Here is an 18,621-nt window from a genome sequence, read left to right on the forward strand (position 1 = left end):
GCCGCCACCGCCCTCGTGGTCCCTCGAGCCGAAAAAGCTATTCTCGAACCGTAATCCGGTTACGTTCCAAGTCGTGTACGGGGAATATTGAAAAATTGAGAAGCCTCCACACCCCCCTTCGACATCGAGCTCGATGCACCACGGGCTACGGCTTGCGATATCCTTCGTCTTTTTACTCCTCGATTAACCCGCTCCCGAGTCGTTCGTAAGAATGAGGACGTCGAAGATCGGAGAAATTTCTTAACCCTTTAATCTACGACAACGTGTCAGATTTGTGGTCGAGATTCTGGTCAAGATGTAAGGGAAATTAAGTGTAATCCTAACTATCGTTTTAGTTTGTAAAACTTACGGTAAATGGCTGGCGCTTAGATGAATAGTCAGAGGAAAAATAATAGTAATCCTACCACGCCTGGTCAGATTGACAATAATATTTTTTATTGCTATTCAAAGGCTATCTTCTGTAGTTGTTTCCTATATCGAATTGACAATCATGTGTATTTCTTTGGGAAAAATATCTTTATTTCGTAACCGATTATTTGGGCATTAATCGGTGTTAATGTAATTAGATTGTAATTAACCCTTTGAGAGTCTGATATAATTACGAACCTAACCAAGTGTGTGTGATTATTTTTAAAGCGCAGTGTCTCTTTCTAACTGTCTTCCTAAAAGTCTCTCTTGAGTTAAACTCTTCAGTCTCACTCGTCAAAACTGTCCAAGGGTTAATATTCCAATTAACAACTGCCGCCGTACAAATTAAACCGCTCCCAGAAGTAAAGAACACTGTAAACAAATTCCTAAGTAAACGTCGATAAACTGTACCATAGTACATATACAATCTGCACACTTTTCCAAAAAAATCTCAGGAACCTCTGTTTCACTCGGAGACAAAGAACGAGCACGACGCGAGAAAGAAGAACAGAAGAAGAGAAGAGAAGAGACCTCAACAGCGTGTATACACATACACGAATGTTAATAGGAATATCCGAGTGACGAAGAGGTGAGGGAGTAGAGAGAAGGGTCGTCGAAGTTAATCGTGTCGGCAAGTTAGCTTTAGCAGGCTGGCTGGCAAACGTCGGTCGGATCACGATCTCGTGTAGACGAGACAGACAGCGGAGGAGCAAGTAGAGAGGAAAGGGGACGAAAGCTGCGGGCCAATCTGGCACTATCTCTGGAAAGAGGGGCGAAAGGGGTCGACCTCAACGGTGCAAGCGGGGCCAGAGGCTTTGCGGGTAGTTTTAGATTAAAATTAATCGCGAGCTGATGAAACCGGTGGCGATGTGCCGAGGCAGGAAAAGGGTTGAAGCTGCCGGGACTGGTCAGGGGCGGTGCGCAGAAGGGTTGCACGGGAAAAGAGGACGGCCTCCACTCGTCCACTCTCAGACGAGAACCTTTCTCCTTCTTTCTCTCTCTATTTCTCTCTTTCACAACCAGCTTCCACCATCCCCTCCCTCTGCTCTTCTCATTTTCTCCCCCGCCCCTCTGTCTTTATCCTGCTATCTCTGTCTCCCTGATCCCCGAATTCCGGAGTAGAGGCTGGTTAATAATGCAAGGTCCATTTTCCACCCACCTGACGCGGCGAAATGCCCTTCTTCTCTTTCTCCCCGTTCGCGGAGCAACGTTTTTACGGGAGCGCCAGATCGAATTCGGGATATTCTTCGGTGCCGTTCGAGTTAACCCTTTGGTTATCGAAGAAATCTTGCGAATTTAATAATAAAAATATATATTTTTTCAATTAGTGCTCTCTTTTTAGCGTTAACTCTTTCGTTACTATTGGCGATTATTGGTGTTTTGAAGCCTTATTTAACCCTAGAGCGGTCGCCGGGTCCTTTTTGACCCACCGCCTTTTTATGTTTTTAGTCATTTTTGCTGTTATCAAGTTTACGTTCCTTAACAGTATTTTAAACGTTTACTGTCTAGGTTCATATGTTGCACACAAGGTCTTAGGTCCTTTTCCACCCAAAAGTCTGAAGTGTACAGTCAAAACGAAGAATTACTTTGACCCTTTACGCATTTCTACCTTAATTTAACGAACCGAAATTTAAAACGATGAAGGAAAAATGCGAAATTTTCCAGCCGTGGTTAATAATTTACCCTCAGTCATCCACGTTGCGCGTTAAAAGCTGCCGTAGCAAAGGGTTAAGTCGAAAGAATAATTTTCTAAACACTTTTTTCTAATTTACTCGAAGTAGAAATTGAGCTGTACTCGCAATTATCGCGCAATTTTAGTAGCTTTCCAATAAGGAAATTCTAAACTTGAAGCAAACGCGGATAAGACATATGCGAAATAACAGCAATTTGGTGGAAATGGAGCTGCACTCGCAATTATCGCGCAATTTTAGTAGCTTTCCGGTAAGAAATTCTAAACTTGAAGCAAACGCGGATAGGAAATATGCGAAATAACAACAATTTAGCCGGATTATTAAAATATTTTAAGTGAGAAAATGTGCGAAAGAGTAGCAGATTATTGAACATAAGGGTTAATCCAGCGTTAGTCAAGGCGGAATTGTACAGAAAGAATGGTTATTTATGCAAAATGTAAAATTTACAGGTAAAGGGTTAACTATGTCGAAATTGCGACACATGTTGATCAATGGATGGAACTTGGACCGTCTCTAATCCTCGTGATCCTCGTATTAATTAGCGGGGTGGCGACCAATCTGTATCCATTAACAGGTTATTACTATTCCACCCGCTACATTGGTCAACGTAACTGGTCGATTTAGTGGACTAGGGAGACAGGTACACACGATACACCCTCTTTACCGTCTACACCAAGGACTGTTACTGTATTCCTCGTATCTCTCTGTGTTTATTTCACTTGTTTCTCTAAAAAATATCATTATCATGCGCTTTTCAAACGATTCGTTCATTCTGCTTAACCCTCTAAGCTCGAGATTTCGTACCAGAAATCCACGATTTTCTCATTTTCATACATTCCAAAGAGTAGCCTCTCAATCCCAAGTACAAAGTAGACTATTTCAACGCTGACTATTTTAGCGTTAAACTTTTTCGCAACTTTTTTAGCAACGGTGGAACTTTTCAACGCTGAAAAAAATTCTACAAGTTTAAAGCACCGCTGGTCTTGGATTAGGTTAACACGTTGATTGTCACGCGAGATTTCCATCTTTCGCTCATGGGGCCAGAAGAAAATTTTCATTATTCTAAGCATAGTATTATATTATGCTTACTATGCTTTATTATTATTTTTTTAATTAAAATAACGTCTAGTTAGTTGTGACGTTCGAAATTTTTAGTCGACGACATTCGTTTTATTTTAATTACTCTGAACATTTAAGGCCCTCCGGTCACTGGCGTTAATAAAAATAAAGAACTTAGAGGATTGCCAAGAGACAAATATTCACGTTACTTACAAATTAATTTAAACAAAAATTTAATTAAACCTATCAATTACCAAATTATTCAGAAATTTATCCGACATCCGATCTCCACGTTGCTCAACGACGTTACAAAAATAAAATTGATCAAACAAATGCAAGTTCGTAAGCCTATAGCGATGGAAACGCAATCCGAAGGCCATATGTGTCGATGAGGGTATCAATAGCGATAGGTATGATCCTATTATTAATCTAAACTGCGTGTAAATAATTGAAACGGCTTAATGGGAGGGAGAATTACGCGAAGAGAAGTAGAAGCATAATTCCCGGGTGACTTGGAAGTAAATGGGTATACGCGCTCGGTGTCGGGCAACGAATATACATATGTAGCAGCCTAACTTCCTAAAGGATTCGTTTGGTGTACGTGCGTGAATAAAGGAAGACTAATCGGTCTGATTACCAACCATGAGCTTGCAATACCTTCCTTCGTTCTACCTTTTACATCTAGATCGTGCCATCTACGGACTCTATTAACTAATAGATCCACGATCTAAGAATAACTTTCACCTAAATTTCCCGGGAATCTTATCCAGGTGATACGTACAGCGATTGTATCGAACACTCGTTGCTTGATAGAAAAATTTGGAATTTTAAGCGAATTGAAAAATTTTGGATTTTATTCAAGTAACTTCAAAGCAATTGTATCGAACATTGGCTATTTGAGAGAAAAATTTGGAATTTCAAGCGAGCGGAAAAATTTCGAATTTTACTCGGGTGACTTTATAGCGATTGTATCAAACATTGGCTGTTTGATAGAAAAATTTGGAATTTCAAGCGAATGGAAAAATTTGGAATTTCAAGCGAATTCAAAAATTTTGAATTTTACTCCAGTGATTTAAGAGCAATTGTATCGAACACTGGCTATTTGAGAGAAAAATTTGGAATTTCAAACGTATCGAAAAATTTGGAATTTCAAACGAATCCAAAAATTTGGAATTTTACTCCAGTGACTTAAGAGCGATCGTATCGAACACCGGCTATTAGATGGAAAAATTTGGAATTTCAAGCGAATGGAAAAATTTGGAATTTCAAGCGAGTGGAAAAATTTCGAATTTTACTCCAGTGACTTAAGAGCAATTGTATCGAACACTGGCTATTTGAGAGAAAAATTTGGAATTTCAAACGTATCGAAAAATTTGGAATTTCAAACGAATCCAAAAATTTGGAATTTTACTCCAGTGATTTAAGAGCGATCGTATCGAACACCGGTTATTAGATAGAAAAATTTGGAATTTCAAGCGAATGGAAAAATTTGGAATTTTACTCAATTAACTTTGTAGCGATTGTTCAAGACGCAAGATTGAAATGGAAACGCAAAAATCCAGACTCGCCGAGTCCCGGGTCGCAGGAGAGAAATTCTGGCGCGCGACTTGCAATCTCCCAAGGGAGAGAATTCCATGCTCTTTCCTTCGTTTAGCAGCTTTCGCTTGGATTCTACCAGCCAGCTTTCGAGTTGAAAGCATTCTTCAATTATTCACTTACGTGTACTTAGTCACGCGTGACCGGGTCCACTGTGCTCAACAACGAACATTGCCCCAGGATTATCAATGAATTTAACGTCGAAACGTCTCCAGATTATTTAGTACGCGACTTCCTGCCCAATTTACTTGACCCAATACCGAAAATCGTATAAACCGTGCATTTATTACGAGCGATAATTAAAGAGAAGAGGAGGAAAATACAGGGAGTTGGAGACACCGAAGAGCTCTAAAAACACGGACCGGAAGAAGAGATCGAGCTAGAGCTCGATTAATGGATGGAACACCGAGCACTTCCCCCGTGCTCCAGTTATTTATGGGATCTATGGGGTAGCCAGCGCCACGTGGATCCATTGTCGAGAGATTTGTCACGGTGCACGCTCGAGGAGAGTGTGTCGTCGGATCAGAAGCTTTGTCGAACATGCTAAGAACATTATCTACTAGGACTACGCGCTACTGTTTGCTAATTATCGAGGAAAATCGTGATTCTCTTACTGTTTCGAGTGTCCTGAGCTGTCGACGTGGGGATGTTCGTCACGGAAATTGGCTCCCCGTAGCCTCTGTCCGCTGGTTCCTCCTTCACGGCGATATTTTTCGTGCTTTCGCTCGTTCTTGAATTCAGTTTGCTGTTTCTGTGCAACATATACGTGAACGATTATTGATTTTTTATTTGATCAGGAAGGTTCTTAGTTCGAGGGAATTTGTTGCACTTACGGAAAGCACGTGTTGCGATTTTCAGGATCTAGATCTAGAAATGTGCCGCTTTGCGAGTGTGGATGACTCACTGGGACTTGGTACTGTGAGTAATTGGTGTCGGAGATTCTTCTGCAGTTCACAGTCTCTTGTTTTACGTTCGCATCTGTGATAGAAGGGGTGAAATTTTGTGGAGGAGTTGGGGAATGTGAGAAATTGATGTATGAGGGGCAGCTTGGTAGTAAATTAAGTTGTAATGTTTAGTATGTTAGCTTATTAACTGGGTTCACTTCTCAAACAGAAATGGAATGTTTCTAGATTGTAATTAAAAATGAGGAAAAATTATAACAGGTTACTGAATTTTTGTAAATGTGAATGCGACGTATTTTTTCTTTAATACAGACGTAACAGTGCGATTCTCTTTTCTGACTGTGCATCTAAGCGTCAGCTATTTACTGTTTTAGTACTATATTAAGAGAGAAAATGCAATGCATCGTAGATTAATTAAATTTGGTAGCGTTCAGTTTTATAAATTAAATCGAGAGTTAGAATGAAAATTAATTTTTGCTATGGATATCACTGTTTCTATCACATCTTGACCAGAATCTGTAGCTGGAATCTGACTCGTTGTTATACGACAAAGGATTCAAAATGAGCAATCCCTCGAATAAATAAATTATCGTGCTTTAAGCAGAGACTTCTACCGAAACTTAAAATACTATCTTCCAAACTTTTACAGAAACTGAAATACGAAAATGCCGGTATGACGTCATACCGATATACAAAAATTCCAAATTTCCAATTTTGTAATAGTAATTGTAATTTGTAATTACCAAAAAAGTATAAATTTCAAAATATTTAAATGTTAAGTAAACTCGTCTTCCTCGGTAAACAAGTGAAAACAGCAAAGTAAATTTCCAAGTAGAGCAAAAACTTGAATGTTTCAAGCCTCAAGTGCCAAGCTACCCCCGATAAATGTAAAAGCGAAAGCTCGTTTGAACGACATCGAAGCTATATGTTTCCAGGAGGGAAAACTATCGCGGATATACAGACGAACGGTGAATGATTTTAACGATCGAACGAGGAGCGTTTCTTGGAATAAAGATCATGATGGCAGAGGACAGAGGGGCGCGTGTCGCGGCGGAAGTGAAGGCGCATCGTTGCAGCGGCACGTGGGGGCCTCGGTTCGCTTCCTAATGGGGCCGTGGACGATTTTGCGTGGCCGTAGGGTGCGCCCCCGATAAATCAAACAGACTCTGGCCGTGGGAAGCATAAGTCAGAGGCCTCCGGCAATCATTGTATTTGCAAACATCGGAAGTTTACTCGGTACAGGAGTAGAACCGCCGAATCGAAAGGAATCCTCCAGATCCCACCCCGTTCAAGGCCTATCTCCACTTCTCCTAACCGTTTATCTTCTTTCCATTCGCCATTATCCAAGCGTACAAAAATTCGTCTACTCTATTTTCCAAATTGGGGTGAAAAACATTCGTCCGCGCTATTTTACAAATTGGGGAGAAGAAAATTCGTCCGCGCTATTTTCCAAATTGGGGAGAAAAAGAAATTCGTCCGCGTTATTTTCCAAATTCGGAGAAGCAAATTCGTTCGCGCTATTTTTCAAATTGGGGAGAAAAAGAAATTCGTCCGCGTTATTTTCCAAATTCGGGAGAAGAAAATTCGGTGAGAAAAAAGAAATACGAATATCACACTGTACGATAACAACCAAAAAATAATCAAACTCTATTGGCCTGTATGGAAATAAAAGTAGGAAAAAAAAAAACAAACAAGAATTAGCAAAATCTCTTTTCCGACGTTACACTAATATATCGAAACGTAACAACATCCGGTACACAATGCCTGGAATAAAAGTTTATCGGTAAATCTAGGACCTGGTTCGATCAGCTTGTTTACCCCGTGCAAGCTTCGTTCTGATTGTTTGCGTGTATATTACATTTACAAACGGGGCCCTCTCTCGTGCCGGATAAAATGAACAGGTGAAGAGTAAATTTGACGTGGCCGTCGCGAGAGCGGTGATGTTACAATTCGTATAATACCGTTGCTAATTATAATCGCGTGGAAGTGAACGCTAGCAAATTTTCAATGTAAACGCGAGTCCACTGTACGTTCATCTTTGTTATTCCGTTCCCAGAGAGAGGTTGGGATCGAATCACCTCGATATTCCGCGAGGAACGCTAATCGTTGCTGCTGCACGCGTCTATTTCATACAGAGCAACGTGAAATTTCTTTATCGAGTTAACACACGTATACAGGGAGGGAAGATCGGTGTATGTGTGCGAGCATATAGACATTATCCGCCATTCCCTCTGGCCGTTTGCTCGTCTATTCGACGCGCATCGAAATATTTGCCAGATTTTCCAAAGCGTGCACGCATAGAGACTCTGTTTCAAGGGAGAGATTGTCGGTAGTCAGTTAACGATTCGTTGCTAAATTCGAGGATGGTTGGATTCTTCTCTAGTGTGGTCATCCTGTAAGTTACGTCGCTTCTTTTCTACACATGGAAAAGATATACTTTTTTTTATTTATTTTCTCTAGGTTTAATTTGCAGTCATTTTCGAAATATAGAAAGCGGACTGAGAATTTGGTAAATCTGGGCAGCTTGTTTGAAGATGTTGAGCATGAAGGTGTGCTGTATTGTTGAATGATTAGATTTGAAAAATGAATGGTAGATGAAATTAAACAATTGAAGTGAGAATTAATACCACATTTACCAGATTCTCTTAACCATTGGGTTACCATCTATTTCGTTCGCGAGGAAACTTTTTAAATGGTAAAATCTTCGCAAATACAGATCACCGAATGTTGACGTTGGATCGGTTTGGTAATACTGAAGATAGGAATTTTTTTGAAAAGAAGAAAAATGGCAAATGGTCGAAAATTCAGATCACTGAAAGTTGACGTTAAGAATTTGTTTAAAAGAGGGAAACAGATTGCCTAAAAAATGGCAATATATCATTGATTAACAATAAGTATAAATACCATTATTTTTGTATCGAAACTAGGTTTCTAAAATGACACAACTTGCGAGATGACCTAATATTCTCCTCCTTTTCTTAGTTCCAATTATTACAAACAAACAACTAAACAATTTCCCCCATTTCGTCCACTCTCCCGTCGTTTTCCCTTTTTTATCATCAACTGATAAAGAAGAGGAGATTCTCCTTGGTCGATTCGATACGCTAATCAGCGGAGGTTCAAGTAAGGGGATGAAAAAAAAAAGCCTGTGTACTTAATATAAAGTGCTTCCTCGTGTAACGTGATATCGATAATCGACGGGAGTCTTGTGTTGATTCTTTCTTGCCGCTTTAAAAACACCAGCCTCGGGCGCTTTATTGGCCTTTTTTTTTTTTTTTTTTAATATCCTCGACCGTATATATTGCCCGATGAGAGAAAGAGAGAGAGAAAAAATCTCATTGTCGGCGGCAAGCTGATTTTTCTCGCTACCCTTCTTCGCGTTGAAGATCGTAAATGCGAAGAGTAACGATGTTTGAAGGTTGGCGATGCGCAAATTCACAGTTTCCTATTCGCGAAGATTGTACCGAAGTTCTTTCCAAATTGGGATTAAATTGCATACGCGATACATTTCCGTGCAACTTCCGTTTCTATGGAGATTGAAATCCTGCGAGCCTACGTGCGCCTCTCGTTCACGGAACGTAGCAATTAGGCGAGTCTTACGGGGTGAGCGTCGCGAGATCCTTCGAATTCGATCGAGCGAAGCGGCGAAGTGTATCGAAATTTTTGTTTTTAACACTAACTTGACATCCGGTGGAACTCTGGCACGTACTGCTCGCTGTCCTCGGTCTCGCAGCTGCTCCCTGTAATGCGATTCAATCAAAGTACAACTTGAAACGGTCGATTTCTTTGTAACTTAGGAATCGTCGAGAAATATGAATTGTATCTCCGTAATTATTATATGGATTTCTATGAAAAAATTCAGGTAACACTATAATATATGTGGGAACAACTGTGCAAAATTTCAGAATGATAACTCGAGCGGTTTTTATCCTATAAAATTCCAAAGATACCCTACTTTCGCAACCCCCGTCTCTTCCATTAACGATTGGCTAACAATAAGAATCACCCTCTGTGCGAGTATAATTTCGTAGAAGCCAGTAGGTCCCCTCGTTATCGCGATTATTACACTGCATCCACCGTGCATTACATTAAAGTTCGTCAAAATAATCAAAATTAATGTTCCGGATAGTTTAATCACGCTCGAGGAAGATTTACGAATAGAGCTTCGCTATCAGCTCGATAAATGGATCGTTCCCGTTCCTCGTTACATTTTCCAACAACGAACAATGTCTACGAGAATGTTACGATACGCTTCTGAGTTTCCAGAAACTCGCAGTCTTGTTCCGCTGAAAGGGAACTGGAACGGAAGTCGAGTGTTTTAAAGCTTTACACTCGACTTTCCTTTCATAATTATTGCATTCAATCCAAGTAATGGAAAACTACGTTGAAGCATCGAGAATTTTCACTACGGACAAATAATTCCTTTGAAATCTCCCTATTTTTCACGAGTTTCGACGATATTCGAACGATAAACGACGAAAAATAATAAGTAAAAAATATCCGCCCGAACAGGGACTTGAACCCTGGACCCCTAGATTAAAAGTCTAATGCTCTACCGACTGAGCTATCCGGGCAGCTGATACCTACACTTTTTAAAATCTCTATATGTACTTAACTAGCCTATTTCACATACAAAATTCTGTTTTTTCCATTGAAAATATAATAACTTCTTAGATAAATTGTTTATAACAAAAGCTACTTACCATCCTGAAGCCACGGCTCTTGCCTGTATTCCTGTGTGGGGTATATTTCATTCTCTGAAATCAATTTTACACGACCGTTTCTAAAAATATTACAACACTAGGTAGCTGTTCCCTATTAGAGCGAATCTAGGTTGCGCGTAATCTGGAGGTGGAAAGAAATGTGAACTAAGGTCGGCGAACATTGTAGCAAGCTAAATGTTATCTTTCTTGTTCTTACGCTTTCATTACACGAGTCAAGCCGAGGAATTAGCTTAGATAGCGAATCCCACGTTTGCCGTATAATGATTAATGGTTACTCGGGAGATAATTACCCCAGGCGTGAAATTAATGCTTCGTATATTCCCAGCACGTTACATCGTCAACCGCAATGAATATTCATTATTCATCGTGGAATGACAATAAATTCTGACGTGTGTAATTATCGTTGTAACGAGAGACGTTTTCTTAGATAGAAAGAGAAGGAAAAAGGAGAAAAGAAATGGAGGAGAAGTGGACCGAAGAAGGATAGGGAGGAGATAAATAAAGACTAAGTTCTTTAGAAAGACAATCAATATAGGGTAATCAATGTAAGATAATTAATATGATAGAGGTAAAGAAATAAAGATAATTAATATAATATAATAGAAGTTAAGCAAGGTAAGATAGATGTAAAATATTGTAAATAGAAAAGATACAGTCTGGAAGTCATCCGAAGCCAAAAGGCAAGGATTATAATAAAATAGAAGAAAAAGAAAGAAAAAAAGGAGACACTTTTTTGGCTCCTCTCTCTTACTTTATCACGCGGAGAGATGTTTCGGACACGCAATGGCAGAGCGAGTTTCTAGGTAATTATACGCGGGTATGAGACACGATGTCTGAGCTGTAATAAAATTCTAGGACAGGCGGGGGCGTAAGATGGAAACAAAGGCGAGATGCTTTGGTAGGGATGAATCAGTGGCAAAAACAACCCCTTTCGTTGTACATAAGAATGCGGAGAGAAATGTATGCTACGTGGGGTCCGTTTAATGGGCCTCTAGGATTCGCCACGGGTAGCCACTTGTCAGTAACCTCGTTTTCTTCACAGTCACAGTCTCCTCTGACGAATCGAATTTGCTTCGGACTCATAGCTCGTGGATAATAACGCGTTCCGTCTTCGGACTTCAACTTAACGTTGGAGTTTCGGAAGCAACGTTACAAATGGGAAATATTCGGTGTAGAAGTGTCTTCTTTAAGCCATCGAGTTTCTGTGACGATTTTTGCATGTTGGGCGGAAAAATGGCAGAGATTGCGGATTTTTATACATAATTTTCATATTTTTGTGAATGTAATTAAAAAAGTAAAAAGGGCGCGTACCATAAAGTGCCATTTCTAGAAAATCGATTTCAAAATTTTCTTTACCGTATTATTTAACGAAGAGTAGTGCAATTAAATCGAAAAGGGAAGTAATATGTTCCTGACATTATTATACACATATATAACACATACCTGAGTCGATTTAAACGACACAAGCCTAAGTTCCCTTTTTCCATCAATGGCCTCAATCGCGTTATTAACTAAGTATTATAGTGAATACCATATTTTCGGTATATTTCCACATTTTTGCTTATCACACGAACTCCGTGTATTTTCACGTCTCCAAATTTTCCCGAAATTAATAAAAATCCGCAGTCTAGTCGGCAATAATGCAAACTATTCCAATTCTTAATCTATTTTCGTTCTTTTCAAATGAAACTTCGATCGTCCCCAAAAATCCTGAAAAAATTCATTTGCAATATTTCACACAAAGGAATACTCCGTATTGATATTAATTCGAACCTCTGCGCGTAATACATTTTCCCCCGCAATTCGCGGAGAAATGTTGGAAAGCGAGCGAAAAGCTGCGAAGGTTCGTTCTTTCGTTGATTCGTCGACGTTTCAATATTTCTTCAACGGCGAATCGTCGTCGCCCGAAATGTGGAACGGGCAGAACGGGGTGGTGTGGGGCGTAACGTGATTACGATAGAGAAATTGCAGCATTATAGGCTGTGATTGAGTTAGGTGGAGGCGGACCATCCTGGCTGGTGGTTCACACCACGGCATGCCAATGTTAGATATAAAGTGTCAATCACTGCTCCCAGACGACGGCTAGGGTGGTTTACGAATCCTACGGGGGTACGGCCACCCCATGGGGCTCTTTGCGGCGATAATACGTTGCTTATTGAATTCGTCCTCGGGCTTCTCGCCGTGTCGACGCGTTTCTGGGTCAAGGCTGAGCAAAACTAACGGTACCACAGGGACTAATTCACCGAAGTAGCCTGAATTCTGTTACACGCCGACCTGGCAAATTAGAATTCTAATTAGCGTAGAACGCTGAACACTCTCGGTGCGATTTTTGGTAAACGCAGTGACAAATTAGCGTTGTAGTAATGTTCGTCTTTTTCTAGGTAATTTTGAGATGTGAAAGAGGGTTGTGAATGTGGAGATCGACGGGGGTAGAAGGCAGGTCCTTTGCGGAGACCATTTTTAATGGGAAAACTCCGAAATAGTGTGCGATGAAAGGGAAGACTTTTTCTTTGCTGATAGAGACAGTCGCCCGAGTTGACTTAAAGTTCCAGGAGAGGTTTTATGGTCTTTAGAATTGTCCGCTGACTGTCTTTGCATTGAAATTTGTATCAAATTATTATTACCATCACTTCTGGCAAAATTTCACAATAAACTGTTATATGAAAAAACGTCCTTCTCGACAATTAAAAGGGAAGAATTTCTCCTTGCTGGTAGACAGTGTTGAAAAATCGTCTAAGAGTCGTCTGAATCGTTTCATGGTCTTCAGAATTGCCCGATGACTGTCTTTACCTTGAAATTTGTATCGAATTATTCTTAAAATTACTCATGGCAAAATTTGTCCTTCTCGACAATTAAAAGGGAGAATTTTCCTTACTGATAGAGACAGTGAATCGTCTAAGTCGTTTTATAGTCTTTGGAATTGCCTGATAATTGTCAAAAAGCGAAGGAAAAAAAGAAATTTGCAAACTACGTCGGATTGAAGGAGCGATCAGGCTGTCCCGAAGTTTCACGTGATCTTAAAACGTAATTGCAGCGAGGACTCGTAGAAAATAATATCATCCTTGATGCGACTATATAAAGATATTGACTCGACTGCCTGCCGTTGACAGGCTCTCTTCAGGGGGTGGTTCCCTCTTCGCCCCGTTGTACACAGTTCGCGTACATCCTGCACATGCTCGCTACGCCTTCTGCCTGCGTGGATTTTCTTCTTCAACCACGGAACGTCTCGCGCGTCTGTATACGTGTGCGTGTTTGCGCCCAAAGACTCGGTGTGTCACGGCGATGTTCCCGGGGCAACGTCGTATCAAAGAGCTTCAAAATCGCAGCTCCTCGAGAGTCTCTGGGGTCAGGGGAACAGGGGAGATGGTGACCCGAACGCTGGTGACCGCCCCTCCACTCTCCTCCTCGATTTCGTTCACGAAAAGTCTCGTCTCCGAGATACGAATACCTTGGCAAACTGATCGAAATATCCAACTTCTTCTTCTTCCTCCTCTTCTTCTTCAGCTTCTTTACTTCTCTAGACGTTTCATGCGTTGTCGATAGGTATTCTCTGTCTTTTACTTACCAGGGTGGAGCTTCTCCTCGCTGCTGGCTTGGCTGACGGAGTAGTTGGTGGAACAGTATCCTGTGGACACTGTTTGCAGCGGCTCGTTCAGCCTGTTGAACTCTTCGTTCGGCTGGAAAGAGAAATTTTCTGGTAACTGGGTGAAATTCGGGGGGAAAGACGAACTTATAGCTGAATCTTTCGTTACTCGATACACCAAACACTTAACAGGTGTATTTTTGCGTTATACAGTCTCAGGTTCCTTCGTTTCAATTCAATTTTCCGGGGTAACTGGGTGAAATTCGAGGGAAAAGTCAAACTTCCAGCTGAATCTTTCGTTACTTGATACACCAAATCTTTGCGATAAACTGCACTTAACCCCTTAACATATGATTTCTTTTCTGACTGTGCATCTAAGCGTCAGCCATTTACAGTTTTAGTACTGTATCAGGTGGCAAAAGCTAATCTGTCACAGATTAATTACATTTATCAATCCTTAGTGTTACGAATTCAAACGAAAGCTAACTAATGCAACTATTTTTCTCACATCTTCACCAGAATCTCTGCCACGAGTCTGACACGTTGTTACAGGTTAAAGGGTTAACAGGTGTATTTTTGCATTGCACAAACTCAGCTTCCCCCGTTTCAATTTGAACGGCAGCGAGGAACAGATTCTGTCGTCGGGCAACTGTGGAAATAGTTTCTCGTTTTTCAGCGGCGTTCCATCGGGTGGGAGAGAAAAAAACGACCAAGACAATCGACGCGAAATTGATGTAAAATCGTAGGAAGAGAGGCGCGAATTCGAGCCAGAAAGGAATATAGCGGGGAACGGGGTTTTAAGTAAAGCAGCCGTAGAGTTGGCACAATGAGAAAGAAGAAGAAGGAGAGAGAGAGAGAGAGTGAGAGAGCGAGGCAGAGAGTGGAGGCAAGGAGGACATCCGGTGAACGATTGGATGGTTTCCTCCTTGCGGAGCAATCTAGTGGTAAAGCCGGTTACCGGTTTTGGAAATTCCAATAACGCCGTGTTGCCGTCTGCTTTTCCTTTATGAAGTTCCAACTGCGGTCTCTCGCGATCGCTTACACTTTAAAATCGAAAAAACCACTGTACTCTGCTCGAAGGAACCTCCGAACACCTAACACACCAACAGAACACTCTTCAACTTTTTTCTTCTTCGGACAATCTTCGAAACATTTTTCTCGATTTAAGATCGAGCAGAATGTGTTTTTCCCCCTTTCTTTTTTTCTTTTTTCAACGGCGAATGTAATTATTTTATCGCTAGTCTACTCGTCTTTCTTTTGCGTTTAATTAACCAGGATATTATCGTTTATAAAGACGTAATCAAGTTCCTTTTTCACAGGTCGCACGGTGGTCTTACGTTCATTGCCTCGTCCCTGGATTCCCTCCTCTGATTGCAATTAATAGTCATTTATAATTAGTCGCCGCGATGGCTCAGCACTCGTAATCCACAAGTTGTACCCTCTAATATAAATTTTAATTACATTCCCCGATATTACGTTCAATCTTTAATCCAGCCAACCCGATATCAAAAGGTATTTAACCGCGCGACATCGTCCAACGAGGGGATGAAAAATCTATCAAATTTACAATTACAACATATCAATTCTTCTCTGTGGAATTTCCGAAAAGCTGTGACTATGTAGAATTTCTAAACGGCTGCGAGTCTCGATGGAAAAGTTAATCGAGTGCGTTGACGAGGCAATGGCTCGTAAGGAAAACGTGCAAACATGGTCGCGTGTCGTTTAACTTTTTCTCCTGTCCATCCATCCCCCTTTCCGTGTAAAAGACTCGCCTCGTAAGTGGATCTCGTTTGGGGTACGTGTGCCATCTAGGATGGTACAAGCGTGCTCGTGCGTTTGTACCTAGTGAAAACGAGATACATACCCATGAATCTACCGGGGGGAAGAAGGGGAACGCCCCATCGTTCCCGATGATGCTGCAAAGGGGTCGTCACCCCAATCCCTTTCGTACACCACCCTCGTAATTGCGCACTTCGGTTCGGTTTATAATAAAGTCATCGAGCAGACAACACGTTCTAAACAGACTCCCCTTTGTATCTGTGGATTGCGGCGATTTCGCTCACCGATTCGCGTCAAGGCGAACAAGTCTCTTGGACTAGTCTGATTAACCTAAGCTCTACGGTGAGTTTTTTGGAGAATCTTTCGATATTTCGAAGGATTAAAATAATCGAGTGCTCCACTTTGTATCTGTGGATTTCGGCGAATTTCTTTCACCGATTCGCGCGAAGGCGAAAAAGTCTCTTGGACGAGTCTGATTAACCTAAATTCTTCCCTGAATTTCTTCGAGAATCTTTCGACATTTTTTAAGTAAGCGATTGGAATGATCGAATGCTCCTTTTTGTATCTGTGGAGTTCGTCGATTTCATTCACCAATTCGCATGCAAGTGGAAAAGTTTTATTAACCCAAATTCCTCAGTGAATTACTCGGAGAATCTTTAGATATTTTCGAAAATCAGCGATTATTCTCCTTTGTATCTGTGGATTTCATTAATTTCGTTCACCAATTCACACGAAGACGAAAAAGCCTCTTAGAAGAATCTGATTAACTGTGAATTACTTTGAGTAACTCTGAATACTTCCCAAGTACCATATGGTTGTAAAGTCTCACTCTCAAGAAATCAACGTAGGAGTGGTACCTCACTCTTCCAAGGTACAAGACGAATTTTGCGATTCTCCTTTCATTAACGACCGTTCAATTCCAACAAAGCCTTGGTCGTCCAATTTGATCAATTAGGAGAGAAGGCGTTGCCACTTTGACGAGAAAACCTCGCCCTTTTTTCTCGTCCGTCGCTGTCTCGGACGAGGGTGCGAAGACAATGATGGTTTCGAAGGACAGAATACGAACAATACCGTGGATGACAGGATTCACGATCACAGTGTGTCACCGACGGAGTCTATCTACTAATTGCTCTCTCGATACACTCTATTTTTCCCTTCTCACGAACAACCGAAACAAAAAATACGCGCCTTTGAACTTTTCCATTTCCATCCGGCAAACCTAACTTCCTCCTAGAAACGTATAAAAAAACAGCGACCCAGGTAAATTTACACGGTGTTGAAAACGTGTCCTATTGTCGAGCGAAGGGGTCCCTAATCATGGGAAACTCGAGTGGCAGCATATGCTGCCACTGCAGGACGGTCAATTAACGCAACGGGGCGGGTGTGTGGGAATCGAGTGATTTTTAGAATCAACAAACATAAATCAAGTGTTTCCGCGAGCGAGACGTCGCATTCTCCCTTCGTTTCTGTCGAGGGTGTCCGGCGACCACCCACTGCTCGCCCGGTATCATAGTCACGGTGGTGGTTCCGTGTACAGTGGGGACCAGGAGGGTTGAATGGTGGCGACAATTACGTGTTTAGAGGGCACAAAAGGGGTGGCATCCGTGGGACGATCCATTGGAGCGTGGTGGCGCGTGCCACGGCAATTCGACACTCGAGGATCATCGCGACGCATTATGCGTTCGCCAACCTCCGCTACGCTCGCTGTCCACGCTTATGACTCCATTGTGTCGAAAGATGGGGGGAAGAAAGGGAACCGGAAACGGGAGTCACGTTGCTTCGGTGACTCTTTCTTTCAGTCGATTTGTAACGTCCGTAACCTTATCTTATCGTCTGCGATCTTCTCTATAAGCGTGTATAATTATACCTTTAACTGACCGACAGGTGAACGTTAATTGATGCAAAATTACACATAATTGCCCGCGAGGTAAACACAATATCTACAATAATGCGTTTGAATAATTAATACAGACATTGTCGATGAATTATTGAATTTCCCAACGCAGTGTCTGACTTAACAAGCCTTCTGTATCGAAGTAGTCGAACTACTACATCTCCACTGACTTACCAGTCTGGCCAGGTCAGTCGCCGTTGCAGGCACCTCTTGATCCTGGTTCATCCTTATCACCTCCTCCTCGGTGCCTCTCGGTCGACGAAAAAAAAAAATGGTCCCTCACCAGAGCACGAGTTATCGATAAGACGAAAGTGTCACACGAACTGTCGCGTATTTTTACGAGATCACGTTGCTGCACCGTCAAGATCAAAGATAGGACTGAGACGAGTGATTTGATCTCGGTGAACGGTGAAAAGACAGGGTGTATGCAACGGGGGTTGTGTCTACTGTACGTCTACGCCCACAACGTGGTATAGAAGTCAGCCCTGCGCGAGTACGCTGACTAGGGGGTTGCTTCCAACCCCTGCTTGGTAGGCGGGGCCTCGAAATCATTGGTGACCTTCTCTCTTCGTACGAAGCTCGGTGCTTCGAGAACACCTACGAGAACACCTCTCCTCGACAGGGATTTTCTGTTAATCTTGCGAAACGTTTCCCTAACTCCGCGATATTCTGCGCCCTCGATGCCATTCGTACTCCATTTTCCATCGAACAATTCTCCGCGTCTTCTCGAATAAATGGATTGTTATCTAAAATTTATCGCGTCGACTCTTTCGGATACTTCGAAGACGCACGCCGGAAGTTTGTATGAGAAATTTCGACCCGTGAATGATTAATTGAATGCTGTACGGTGCATCGCGTTATCTCTGATATCGTAATACAAGAATAACGTGGTACGTTAAGTTTTGAAATTTAGTAACGATTAAAGGTTAATTCGATGTTTCTGTTACCGTGCTACTTATGCACCTATTAGGTGATAACGCGGGAA

At 41.6% G+C, this 18,621-nt stretch overlaps 1 protein-coding gene and 1 non-coding gene across 2 annotated transcripts in view; both read right to left on the reverse strand.

Annotated features, from left to right (window-relative positions):
* LOC108573822 overlaps window positions 1-17,861 on the reverse strand; it is a 24,712-nt gene extending 6,851 nt beyond the window's left edge. The window contains exons 1-5 of the mRNA XM_017936300.1: window positions 17,811-17,861; window positions 13,946-14,057; window positions 9,337-9,396; window positions 5,588-5,732; window positions 5,369-5,505 (exon numbers count right to left, since the gene is read on the reverse strand). Of these exons, the coding sequence (XP_017791789.1) occupies window positions 5,369-5,505; window positions 5,588-5,732; window positions 9,337-9,396; window positions 13,946-14,057; window positions 17,811-17,861 (505 nt within the window). The remainder of the gene's footprint in view (window positions 1-5,368; window positions 5,506-5,587; window positions 5,733-9,336; window positions 9,397-13,945; window positions 14,058-17,810) is intronic.
* On the reverse strand, window positions 10,158-10,230 carry Trnak-uuu. The gene has a single exon. It is a non-coding gene; the product is annotated as a tRNA-Lys (tRNA).
* Window positions 17,862-18,621: the final 760 nt, after the last annotated feature.

Source organism: Habropoda laboriosa, unplaced genomic scaffold, assembly GCF_001263275.1.
Source record: "Habropoda laboriosa isolate 0110345459 unplaced genomic scaffold, ASM126327v1 scaffold111, whole genome shotgun sequence".
NCBI classification, from domain to species: Eukaryota; Metazoa; Arthropoda; class Insecta; order Hymenoptera; family Apidae; genus Habropoda; species Habropoda laboriosa.